This window comes from Glycine max, chromosome 11 (assembly GCF_000004515.6).
Source record: "Glycine max cultivar Williams 82 chromosome 11, Glycine_max_v4.0, whole genome shotgun sequence".
In the NCBI taxonomy this organism is placed as follows: domain Eukaryota; kingdom Viridiplantae; phylum Streptophyta; class Magnoliopsida; order Fabales; family Fabaceae; genus Glycine; species Glycine max.
The window spans coordinates 2,036,358-2,049,478 of NC_038247.2; the positions used below are offsets into that span (position 1 = coordinate 2,036,358).

The window sequence follows — 13,121 nt, forward strand, 5'->3', positions numbered from 1 at the left end:
TCTTTAAATGATTTTTAAAATAAAAAATAATTACTTATTTTTATATGATAATTATTATGAGAAAAAGAGAATAAATGAAAAGAGTAAAATGATGGGTTTTATTCATATTTATTAAGTAACATATTTAATGTTGTTTAATAAATTAACTAACTTTTAAATTAGTCAAAAGAAATGAGCAGAAAGTCAACCCAATTTCATTGGGCATTGCCGGAAAATAATAAAAAAGAAGAAGGTCGGGTAAGTATGAGTGACATGGCGTTTTGAAGAAGAAGAAAGAAAGAAAATTGGGTGATTTGAAGAATCAGAATCAGTTGTCAGGAGGTATAAAAGGAGTCCCCATCCCAATAGTAGCTGTGTGTTGTGCTCACCAATACAGTACTATGATTTCAAGTGGACTGAAACCGAAGCACTTCAACAACGTTCATTCGCTCTTCAATCTTTCCAAATCCCAACAACCCCCAAATCCAATTATAGTCCCATGCTGCCGAACCAACACCAACAATAACATCTCTTCTCCATTCTCCATTCGTTTCAATTCGCCTTTCCCATGTACTCTACTCTCTTGCTCCCTTTTTAACTCTTTTCAAATACAACATAGTAGTTTGTATTTTATTTGTGTTTTGTTTGCATAGACCGGAGCCCCAAGATTCCCCTAAAATGTGCACCGCTGCACTCTTCAGATTCCCTGCCACCCGATCCTTCCTCTGCCTCGACCCAGGTATTTTTTATTCTTTGATACCACAATTCAAAAAAAATAAAAAAAAATAAAGTGTTTGGTACCGGCAACTAACCCAGGAATAGTTGTTTTTCAATTAGAATTAGAGTTTCCTTACCTCCGTAAAATTCCAATTCTAATTAGAGAAAGCACCGACAATACTGCGTTTGTACAATATGACAATGACAATTAATTCAAATTGCCACAGATCTCGTTTTGGGTCTGTCCTAATAAAATAGTAGACACTTGTAGTTTGCACTTTGCACTCACTATATATAGTCCAGCAACATCGTCAATTTCGACTTTGCACATTTTAATCTTAATCAATCCAGCATGGCCTGATTATAACCTAGGGCTGCCAATGGAGCGGCTAAGATCTCTATTTGTCTACTGCACTACAGTACTAGATGCATGAAATCTTTTAGCTCAGAGAGTGGCCGGAGGATAATTCAGATATCAAAAGAGTGACAATGGATTAGTTGAAATTGTTCATGGTTGCCATCCTTAACTGTTTACATGATATTATATGTAGTTCCTCTTTGTTTCATATGTTAAAGTAGTTGCTCACCTGGTCTAGACTTTTACAGTTTACTTAATCAGATTTTTTTTAAATGCTAGCAATTGAGTGAAATTCATGTGCAAGTGCAACCTACTAAATCATTTAGGTTCCACTTCCTATTTGATGACACTCATAAAATTTCCCCAACAAAAAAAAAAGTGTGTTAAAATTCATGTAATCAAGTTTGACTTCTGAAATTTCTGCCACGCACATAATCAAAACAAAATAACGTAGGGCATCTTCATTTTTGGTTATTTTGTTTCTTTCCTCAGATGGAGCAAAATTCAATGTCAATTCTGGAGATTCTTAAGCAATCAAATTCATATCTGCCTCATGCACTCATTGCAAGTATACTGCTAGCTCTAATCTACCCACGTTCTTTAACGTGGTTTACCAGCAGGTCTGTGGATGTTCTGATGAATTGATAGATAACAAGATTGTTTTGCAATTATTTGCAATTTTGTGAACACAACTAGTGAGATGATTGGCAGTTAATGAAGGAACAATAATTAGCTCTGGCATAGAATTTCATGCTGTATATCTTTCAAGTTTGAACTGCAAATGCAAAATGGAACGTAACGCTGCAAACTAGTGATATCTGAAATCCAGAATGGAAAACAGACAAATAACTTCTTTTTATAAATATCACAGCCATAGTTTTTTATTATTATTATTAAATGATTTACTTGCAGATTCTATGCACCTGCACTAGGTTTTTTGATGTTTGCTGTTGGGGTTAATTCAAATGAAAATGACTTCCTTGAGGCATTCAAGAGGCCAGCAGAAATTGTCACTGGTTATTTTGGCCAGTTTGCTGTGAAGCCTCTTCTTGGATATCTGTTTTGCATGATTGCAGTAACTGTTTTAGGCCTACCAACAACAGTAGGTGAGGATGGTTCGTCTTAATGTTAAAAAGTGCTGCTCAGATGAACTTTCTAATTTTTGGCAGTAAAATGAATCAGGCGCAGGAATTGTATTGGTGGCTTGTGTTAGTGGTGCTCAGCTTTCAAGTTATGCTACTTTCCTGACTGATCCACAAATGGCACCTTTAAGCATAGTTATGACATCACTGTCCACTGCTTCTGCAGTTTTTGTCACGCCACTCTTATTACTGTTGCTCATTGGGAAGAAATTGCCTATAGATGTAAAAGGAATGGTGTATAACATTACACAGATTGTGGTTGTGCCTATTGCAGCTGGCCTGCTTCTAAATCGGTAATACTATGGTCTCAATAAATGTTAATATTAGTGTTTTGTTTTTAATGGTTTCATCTTCTTACCCATTCATTTTTTACAGATTCTTTCCTCGTATTTGTAATGTTATTCGACCATTTTTGCCTCCGCTATCTGTACTGGTGGCATCTATCTGTGCCGGAGCGCCACTTGCCTTAAATGTTGAGACTATGAAATCCCCCTTGGGAGTCGCTATCTTGTTGCTTGTTGTTGCTTTTCATTTGTCATCTTTTATAGCTGGTTATATCCTCAGTGGGTTTGTCTTCCGCGATTCTCTTGATGTGAAGGCACTGCAACGAACAATTTCCTTTGAGACAGGTACAAAGTTTCTCCATTTTCATACATCAAATGCCTGTAATAGCATGTTGCTTCAATAACCTCATTTATCTGATGCCAGGCATGCAAAGTAGCCTGCTTGCCCTGGCTCTTGCTAATAAGTTCTTCGAAGATCCAAAAGTGGCTATTCCTCCAGCAATTTCTGTAAGTTCCCCCTCCACTTAGACTTCAATTTCAGTCATATGTCTGGCAATATAAATCCTGTCTCTTTTCTGTCACATGTATGTGTGACGCTGTGTACATATGTTCTGCTTGATATATGATTTTAAATCTATAAAAAATGGGATAGAATGGTATATTATTTAAATTCCTTCACTGCATACTTATATCAACACAGCTGATTGGTTCGATGTTTTGGAAAATGCAAACTTTTGTTTTTGGTCAACAAAATAGAAGGCACTGAAGTATCTAATTATCTATATTGATAAGACAATTATGTCACTTATGTGAACAGTGGAATGTGTTAAAGCAAACAATATATTGATAGGACAGTTATGTGAAGTGTAAACAGCATGTAATTTTTTATGCATTTAGTAACTATTGGACAGTTTTGTGCTTAGTAACTATTTTATAGTTATATATGCGAGTTTTTTTTTTCTTTTTCTTCTATGTATGGTATATCAGTTTCTGCATTTAGTGTGGGGATTGTATTTTGAGGAAGATTTTTAAAATTGGACCGGTCAGTCATTCGATAAAGGCACTGATTCAAAAGGATTGAATTGATTTTAATAAAATAATATTTTTAAAAAATTAATATAATAGACTAAGTAATATTAAACAAAAAATAACTTAATATATATAAATTTATAATATTAATAATTAAATTTCACTCAAGTGTTACTCAATGATAATTGTAGGAAGTATGAAAAATAGTTAAAGGATAAAAAATGATCATTCGTCCCATACTGTATTTCTAAGTATTTTATAAATTAATTATGAATATAAAATATAATATATACTACAACTTCTTGTAACTTATATCAATTTTATTATGAAATATTATAAATTATTATCAATAAGCAAATAAAGTGCAAAACATTTTAAACTATTTATATTTAAATTATTAAAATACTAATATTATATGTTGTTGGCAATTACTATTTACAACTACGTGTGGATCAGTGCTTTAGTCTTTAATTTAATCTTAAATTAAATATGATTATACGTACTGCTTTAATTTTGGTGGCGGTTACCGATGGTCTTATCAAACAGTGCACTACAACTCTTTTATTGAAACCATCACTTTTTTTCTGAGAAACAATAAAATATAACCCTTTTCATCTTCTCTCTTCTTTTTTGCTCATTCTTATTCTTTTTCACTGTTCTTCTCTTTCGGTAGAGCATTTCTTCCTTTTTGTAGAGCTCTGCAAATGGTGTTCTTCTGGTTATTCTTTCCTTTCTGGTTCGCCGGATAAGGTGAGAGAGACTGATCATGAGAAGCTGCCTTGTGAGAAGAGTCGTGACAAAGAAGAACGTTTTGAGCCTTTTTTTTAAAAAAAAAAAAAACTGTTTTCACGAAACCACTCAAACCGCCGGTTTTCCCGGTTCTTCACCGGTTCCAACGATTCTTCAGCGGTTCATTCACAGAACGGTTCTAAGGAACATCCGGACAGGACAGGCAACCGGTTGAACCGGCCGATCCGGTCCGGTTTTGAAAACCTTGATTTTGAGTGTGATCCAGAGAGGAGGACTTGCACTGGGGGGTTAGGCCTGTTTTTGTGTATTTAAAGATTTTACTCTGTGAGGGACCTTGTCCTGTGTTCTTTTACTCTCTGAAATCTGTTGTTACCTCTTTTCTGGTTTAATTCAAAAGATATATAAACAAAACTACCTAGTTTGTGTGTGTAAGTGTTGAGTATAACATATATTATTGCATGACTAGACTACCTAGAGAAGTAGGAGGGCGTAGTGCTGTTTAAGAATTATTATGCTATCGCAATATAAGTTGCCAAATTTGCTTGCAGACTTCAATTATGTCTTTGATGGGATTTGTTCTGGTGCTGATTTGGACCAGAAGAGGGAAGAGCGAGATAAAAAACAGCTCCTGAAAGGTATGGATATCGGGATATATGTTACTGCTAATTGGTCCATCTTTTGTTCTAGTGAGCATCGGTTCTGCTTACTAGGAGGGAACAATGGCAGTCATAGTGATAATGTATTAATATCATATTATCTATTCATGACTAGTAGCCTGTTTCTTTTAGATTTTAGGAACCTCAAATAAGAAGTTTGTTGTGATCAATGAAATTCAGTTCATCAGTAACTTCTGTGGTTTAATTTTTACTTTGTTGAAAGAACAAACCAAGGTGGTATGGTATGTAACGTACGCCAGTTCCTCAAGTTTTAGTTGCCGTTGGATTTAATAAATGTTTAATTGAAGGCTGCTGAGGTTCGTTACCTGCAAGTACTTAGTGGGTTCGGTGATAGGCACCTTTCAGAAAGTATGTAGATGATCTAATTTAAAAAGTGCCTTTTCTTTATCAAAACACAAATAAATCATTCACATTTTACTTTAGAAAAACCAGAAAATTCCGATTACAATTAGGAACTTTATTTGATATTTTATTTTAATGTTTTCTCTTGAGGAAGTTTGGCAAAAGAAAAGTTTTATAATATCCCAAAATCATAATTTATTTGAATGATTAAAATCTATTTGATTCGTCATAAATATTGTTGAGATATAAGTTTAATGTGCATCAAAGAGTAACATCATATTTTTATTAGGATTTTTAATTATTTATTATATTAAATAATTTAATAAAAGTAATATAATATTTTTATTATAGTAAAACTTTTTTTTAACTTAGAAAAGTTAGGTTATAACATTTTTTTGGGAAACATAAATAAAAATATATGAAAATATTTTTTCTTATAAATTTTATTTTTTTTTAAATAATCAAACATGAGAAACAAACATATCTAACTGTAAAAAAAAATTATTGTATCAAGCATCTTCTAAAAATTAAATTTAAACGCTAAATCCCAATCTATATATTTTAGGTGCATTTAATTAAATTTATTTGTTAAAAAATATTTTTTTAATAAAATAAGTAATTTTATTTTTTTGATGTATTTGCTTAAACTGTTTTTGTTTTAAAAAGAAATTCTTGCTTTAAAAAAAATCCTATTAGTTTCTTCAAAAATCACTTTTTAAAAAAAATACTTTTATGGGTTTTGAACCCTACACTCCCTTTAAGCATCATGTACCTTCTCTTTTTTTCTGAAAAGTAAAAAATACATTTAATGAGATACACCTCCCTTCCCCAAATAATCATTTTGAAAGTGTAAATTATGGTTACAAAATAGTCATTCTGAAAGCATAAATTATGCTTACGGAACAACCATTTTGGAACACATTGATTTTTGAAAACTATAAATTATACTTCTGGATTAGAGATTCCATTAAATGCTTTTAACATTCTGGAATAAGGAATACATAATCAATAAACATGTTTTCAGAATAGACACACTAAAAGCATATTTTATGTATTCCAAAATGCATATTTTGGAAGCCAATTTGTGTTCTATAATTGTCATTTGGTAAGTACAAATTTGGACTTCCAAAATACCTATTATAGATACAATTCGCATTATTTCTCTTTCGGAATAGGTGGTCCATAAATCAAAAAGTTTCACAAAAATGGGAGAAGATGACGTAATTGCACGTGGACTACCTCACCGGAGTTGTCCAGCTGCATGTGGACAACACTTTTGTTGCCTCTCTCGTGGAAGAGAATCGTTGCGTATGGCGGAGAAATGAAAAGGAAGCTTGTGGAGTTGAATGCAAAGGAGGAAGAAAAACCTCATGGAGTTCAATGCTAAGCTAGTGGCGGCATCTCGTGGGCGTGAAGAGGAAGCTCGTTGGTGGTGGAGTTGAATGATGAGGAGAAAGATGAAGGTATAATTTGAAAAGGATGGTTTGAGATTATTTTATAAAAGGGAGATGTAGGATGCAAAAAGGGAGGTGTAGGATATAAATGTCTACTTTTAAAAGCACTTTTGCTTTATTTTATACAAAAAGTCCTTTACGGCAATTGAATTCTACACCTCCCAAAATGTATCTTGCACCTCCTATTTTTTGAAAACCCTCAACCTACCCCTTCTATCTTCTTCTTCTTTCTCCTGCAGCCGCATCCCGTTCCCGTTCTTCTTTTCTTCCCACAACACAATCTAGACTCCCTTTCCAATTCTTTTTTTCTTCTCTAACTCTTCTTATTGCAGCCATCAAGGGTATAAAGCAAGTCCAACTCAACGTCGCAAAAGTCCATCTCCACTCTGTAGGTGCATTTTAACACATTCACATTCACATTGTGGACCTATTTTCTGAACAGGCGTTCCGTGATAGTATAAATACTCTTACAGAATGACTCTTTTGGAAGTATAATTGTTATAGAACAACTTTTTTGTAAGCAAAAAAGTGTTATCTAGATCGAACATTCTGAAAAGTACAAATTGGACTTTTGGAAAAACTATTATAAATTGCTATTTTTGCTTTGGGAATGGGTCATTCCATAAGACAAAATAGTACTTTATGGAATGACCTTTTCAGAAGTTGCAAAATACACTTTCAAAAAGACTACTCCAGATTGTAATTCTTGCTTATGGAATGGACTTTTTGTAAGCTCAATACTGATTTTTAAAACCCCTTTTCAAAATATGTAAAATACACTTTTGAAAAAGGTTGTTTCAAATTTTAAAAAAATCTTCTGGAATCATCTTTTCTTAAGCAAAAATACTTTTAGAACAACCATTTTTGGAAGTTTTTTTTGCTTACTGAAAGGCCATTCTAGAAGCGTTTTTTGTTTATGGAAAGGTCATTCTAAAAGGTTTTTTTGCTTATGAAATTTTCATTTTGGAAACTATTTTATAGTTAATTAAATTTGATTAGAGAAATCAATTACCTTCCTAGGAGGAGGAACGAGAGGGAGATGCTGTCGTGGGTGGTGGCCGTTGAGGGGGGTGGCCATTGAGGGAGGGAGATGCTGTCACAGGAGGTGTTAGGGTTGGAAGATAGAAGGTGAAAATTTTATTAGAGGTATAATGATCTTTAGACTAAATAATGGAAGGTGCAGGATCCAAGAAGGAAGGTGTAGGATTCAAGTCCTGCCCTTTACATACATGGACACACGCTCACAAGCCCATTACCTGTTTTTGTTGTATAGACTTCCGCAATTGTTTTTTGTTTTCTCTTTGTGGGTACTCATGCATTTTGATGTTTGGACTTGAGTAACTTCGGGCTTCCTCTTATTTCTTAGCCTACGAGCCTTGTTTTACATTATTTAATTTTATTAAAGTTTTTACACTTATTTATTTTATTTGACATAATAAAATTAAAAAATATATAATTTTAAAATAAAAAATGATTTGAAATAAATTTTAAAAATAATATTTTCTGCTCACTGGGTAAAAAAATCGTTGTTTCCTGATCTATTATATTAAATTAGTCTTTTAAATTATGAACGTCCATTAATTTAGTTTTTAAAATTTTTAAGGATAAAATTTTAATTTTTAAAATGATCAAATAATGATTATTGGAGGAGTTCTTAAAATTACAATGACCACTGTTTAGAATTAGAAGTTTAAAATAGGCGTGGAAATGAAAGAAGGAGAAAAGGGTGTTATGTTATCCGAAGCAGGGTGGATTGAAAAGCACGAACAGGAGCGATGGCCGCGGCAACGTTGTACTTGGCAAAACCGCCTTCGTCTTTTACTCCCAAAATTCCGTTTCCAAGAGTGAGGGACAGTGGAATTGGAACTGTAAAGTGTCAAGTTAAAACCCAAGTGAAAGCGGGTATCCTGGGACTGGGTCTGGGTCTGTTCCACTTCCTTAACTTCGTCGAACCCGGTTCATGTCTCCAACTGCAATTCCACGAACCCCCCAATGCCCTCTCTTTGCCCACATGGGCCATTCACGTGTCCAGTGTCGCTGAATGGATTATAGCTATGGCTTTGGTGTGGCAATACGGAGAAAAATCTGGATACCCAGCTTGGAAGGGCCTTTCTTGGGGAATGGTCAGTCACTCACTTCGCTTTCTTCACTCCATTTTTCATTCCTCCATCTCTTATTTTCTTGATTGTTCTGTTCTAGGTACCTCTACTTGGTGGAGCTTTTTGTGCGTGCACATGGCATTTCTTTTATAACTCTGAGTCCCTCGAGGTAAGACGGCTTTCCATCCTTCATATTATTGTTACTTTGAACAATCTTAATTAACATGTTTGGATGGTTTAAAATAGTATGAAATATCCAATTAATGAAATGATAATTTTGCTCCATTCCACTCACCATTATATATCTTAACTTATCCTTGGAACCCCCGAGAGTTGTATGCTTATTTTAAAATGTAATTAAGAATATTTCAAAACTCAACATTGGCGTTGCACCGTTCCTTGTGGAAACTTTCTTATTACAGATAATTTGAGAATTACATACTTTAGACTGCAGAGTACTTTTGCTATTCAATATTTAGATTATAAATCACGTATAATTAATTTCCTTGAAAGCAATTTGTTGTCTAGGAATAAACAAACTAACAAAACATTAAATATGTTCTTTGTTTGTGTTGGGGTGGGGGTTGGGGGGTAAAGGTTGCCAACCCTTTTTCTAGCCCAGCAAAGCTCTGCCTGTTTCTGTTTCATAAACTGAAATCTAATTTCATTTCATTTATTACAACAGCATGGCATTAGTTTTTTGTTTTTAAAATTAGAACCTGAATAAAAACCTGCTTTAAATTGAAACATGAAAAAAATTACTATTTAAAGAAAAGTTTCAGGAAAGTAGGAAGTGAGTGTTAATGGTGGACTTCTATGGTTAACATGCAATGTCAATTTTCTCTACTTTTAGTTTGTTAAAACTTAAAACAGAATACTAGCTTGTTGAAAAAAGTAAGACTTAGAGACGAAGTAGGAGAATCCTTTCCTGTCATAGTGTAGATTGTAGAATTAGATATTACTAATTTACTAGTTACTTCAATCTGAACACTTACCCAAAATTTGCTATTTTCCCTTAAACTGAACATGTGTACTAAGTTACCACTAATCCACTACCATTACCATCTTTTTTTTACACAACACTACCATTGCCATCTATACTTGTCAGAATACAGCAAAGTATAATATTTGGATTACCAAGTTGCACTGTGAGATCCATTCTTATACATTACATGCTGTCATCTATGTTAGTGTGACACTGTTGAGAATATTGTCATGTTGGATTACAATAGTAGACATACGGTCTTTCCGTCTTGTAATAAAACTGATTGACTGCGAATTATGCTGAAGATTTGAAATGATTGGGGTTCCTTAATGGGTTGTAGGTATTGGTGGCTCTTCAAGCGGCACTGACTGTTATAGGTAATGCCACAATGTGCATAGCTGCATATCGGATTTACAAATCATCCCAAGGCTCCTAGAACTTTTGAATTGCATGAAAATGAGAATCTGGAAGCATGTATATAGGCCTCAATGAAAATCAAAGGCTTTTGCTGATTGGTAAATTATCCTTCATGGGCTGCATGAATGTGAAAAGTGTCTGCTGACATACCAAAATATTTTAGTGACGAAGATGGAATCCATGTGTCCTGAATTCAGTCTCTAATGTTTCCCATTGTCTTCCATTTTCTGTGACAGGATAAACATGCTAGCAGGTGCTCATTCTTTCTGAATTTTATGCACAGTAGGTTCATTGATTTTATGTAAGGTAGCTTTAAGTGTATGGTCTGTACTAAAGAGCACATATTTATTGTGTAAATTTTTAACAATAGGAAGAGGTAAGTATATCTGGTTGTACATAGTGGGATGATTTCAAACATTTTATGTTGTCTACATTCCGGTTAAAAGCAATAGTTTAATTTCTGTTTGAATAAGCCACAACACCGATGTGGTGAATGCGAAATTTGGATGGGGACAAAGGGCCAATGCGGCAATGCTAATACAGGAATATTAGTACTCGTGAAATTGTGTTGGGGCTAGGGACACCAATGTATTATAGTATATGTCTTCAGCTCTTCATGTCTGTGTTTTAAGAAATAAGCAGTGCTAAACGGTACGAATTAATCTGGTACGAGAGTTTGACAAATGGCATGTTAATATTTGATTTGTTGAAAAATAAGTTTTAAAAATACAAAAATCTAGATTTTACATAAATCACGGTACTTGTGTTGTTTTTACTGTTTATGTAATTGAGTAATAATTTTGAGTTTAATGATCATGCATTAATAATATAAAATAATAAATCATTGTTAATATGACTATCTTATATTGTTAATGCATATTATATTTTTTTCAACAATTTTAGCATTCTTTTTCATATCATCTAGGTATCTAAATACTTATATTTGGACTTATTACTTACAATTAAGTTAAATGAAAATTTCATTTTACAATTTTTGTTGGGCTTTGGACTACTTGCAAGTAGATTTTTTTTAATAAACTTGCAAGTATCTTCTGTCTAGGAAACAAACTTGTTTGCATTGTGGACTTTCGCATGCCTCATGCCATCATGGTGCGGTTAACCTTCTCAATAGGATTTTTAATGCATGTATATAAGTTTCGCATATGATATTTTGTTCAAGGAAATGAGATGTATCACATGAATTAACCACTCATTAGTAATATAATTTTATATTTTAATTATAAACACAAAAAACATTTAACTAAATTTAAATTCAATATAATAAATAAATTACAAAACATGGTGTACATCTAGTGCTTATAATAAACAGAATAATTACAAAACGTGATAACTGATCTCACTTTCTCCATATTATAGTTGAAGTTTTACTCCTCAACTGTATATTACTATTTTCTTTAAACAACTTTCCTTTCGTTAATTTTATGTTTTGTTTTAAAAAAAATGATGTAGAGAGAGGAAAAAAATGTCTCTATTTCCTACTTTTGCTTTTTTGTCAAGTAAACTACACTCACTCTGAAGAGTTAAATTGGAAAAATAGATTGTCCTTTGGACTCAATTATAAAAAGAAAAAAAAAGTTTGGTGAAGTCAAATATAAACAAAATTAAACTACTTTTATCTTATTCAATAATATCATCTAAAAAATAACTTTCAATTAATTGAGATTCTATGTAATTCTGCTTTTACTTGAAAACTCATTTGTATAGTTCCTCTCAAGGAGCAACAAATTATGACACCATCGGTATTGGACAGTATAGGTCCAACAATCTAAGAATGACCTTATACTTTTAATTAGGATTTGTGCCTAATTTTTTTTATAGGGAAGAGACATTTATTGGAAGGATTTAATTAGTGACTAGATTGGCTGGTATAATGTATTAAGATGTCAAGACTCCTGTAGTACGTACGTAGTTGTAGCCATACGTTTGCTGCTTAATTATACGACACTGTAACTATCCAATGGTGATTTATTTAAGATTTAAATATCTTTTTAATTTTTATAATTTTATTATTTTTTTGTTTTTATTCTTGTAAATTATTTTTTATTTTTAGTCTTTCTAAATTATATTTTTTATTTTTTCGTCTTTGTAACGTTTTAGATAACACATTTTTTTTATCATTCTAAGTGCTATATAAAATACTTTAAGGGCTAAAATTAAAACAAATATAATTCACAAGAACTAAAAATAAAAATAAAATTGGAAGGACAAATTTTTTTAGAAAAATTATAAGGACCGAAAAAATATTTAAATCTTTATTTAAATAATAAATACTATGACAAAAAAGTTGTTATTATCATTGAATTGGAGATCGATAATTGTGAATATAATCATATCATTAGAACCTAAATGTTTATTACATTGTACATGTATTCAACCTAGTTGAATATCAAATATACCCCTAAGACCTTTAAGGCATTGAAGTATGATGGTCTTGTGACAGGTATTTAGTCAAGCCAAATACTCGAGCACCATCACATCGATATAAAAGTATCCAATCAAGTCGAAACCAAGCCAAATAACTAAGTACTTAAAAGCATTCTCAATAAAGATGTTCAAGTATTTGACCAAGCCACATACTTGAGCACCATATCAAATCCTATGAACATGTTCTAATGAGATATTCAGATACTCAATCAAATTGAATATCTCAATACCTTGCATGAACATATATGCATTCTTTATAAAAGTATTCAAGTACTCGGCCTAATTGAGTACTCAAATACCTTCAGCATCACATGATCACTCTAGGAGTATTTTCAGGTACTCGGTTAAGCTGAGTACTTGAACACTTCAACTTGTAAATCATGATTAGAAGATATGAAACCATATTATCTTAAGAAAGAACTTTTAAAGATTATCAATAAGGT

At 32.5% G+C, this 13,121-nt stretch overlaps 2 protein-coding genes across 4 annotated transcripts; both read left to right on the plus strand.

The window, feature by feature from the left end:
* The first annotated feature begins 248 nt into the window (after positions 1–248).
* Positions 249–5,106, plus strand: LOC100791277 (probable sodium/metabolite cotransporter BASS5, chloroplastic). Of its 2 annotated transcripts, XM_003538487.5 has the most exons (8): positions 249–549; positions 633–718; positions 1,547–1,674; positions 1,967–2,160; positions 2,237–2,489; positions 2,572–2,825; positions 2,905–2,987; positions 4,808–5,106. In XM_003538487.5, exons 1-8 carry the CDS (start codon positions 381–383, stop codon positions 4,889–4,891), a joined length of 1,251 nt encoding a protein of 416 aa, XP_003538535.1. In that variant the 5' UTR covers positions 249–380; the 3' UTR covers positions 4,892–5,106. The 2 variants fall into 2 exon arrangements, with proteins under 2 accessions (XP_003538535.1, XP_040862496.1); XM_041006562.1 differs by lacking the exons at positions 249–549; positions 633–718 and having other exon boundaries at positions 1,563–1,674; positions 1,987–2,160.
* A 3,325-nt stretch (positions 5,107–8,431) lies between these two features.
* LOC100306551 (uncharacterized) lies at positions 8,432–10,705 on the plus strand. 2 transcript variants are annotated; one of them, XM_041006379.1, is made up of 4 exons: positions 8,432–8,855; positions 8,932–9,000; positions 10,157–10,193; positions 10,470–10,682. In XM_041006379.1, the coding sequence occupies exons 1-4, from the start codon at positions 8,508–8,510 to the stop codon at positions 10,472–10,474; spliced, it is 459 nt and encodes a 152-aa protein (XP_040862313.1). In that variant the 5' UTR covers positions 8,432–8,507; the 3' UTR covers positions 10,475–10,682. The 2 variants fall into 2 exon arrangements, with proteins under 2 accessions (XP_040862313.1, NP_001236611.2); NM_001249682.3 differs by having other exon boundaries at positions 8,454–8,855; positions 10,157–10,705.
* The last annotated feature ends 2,416 nt before the right edge of the window (positions 10,706–13,121 follow it).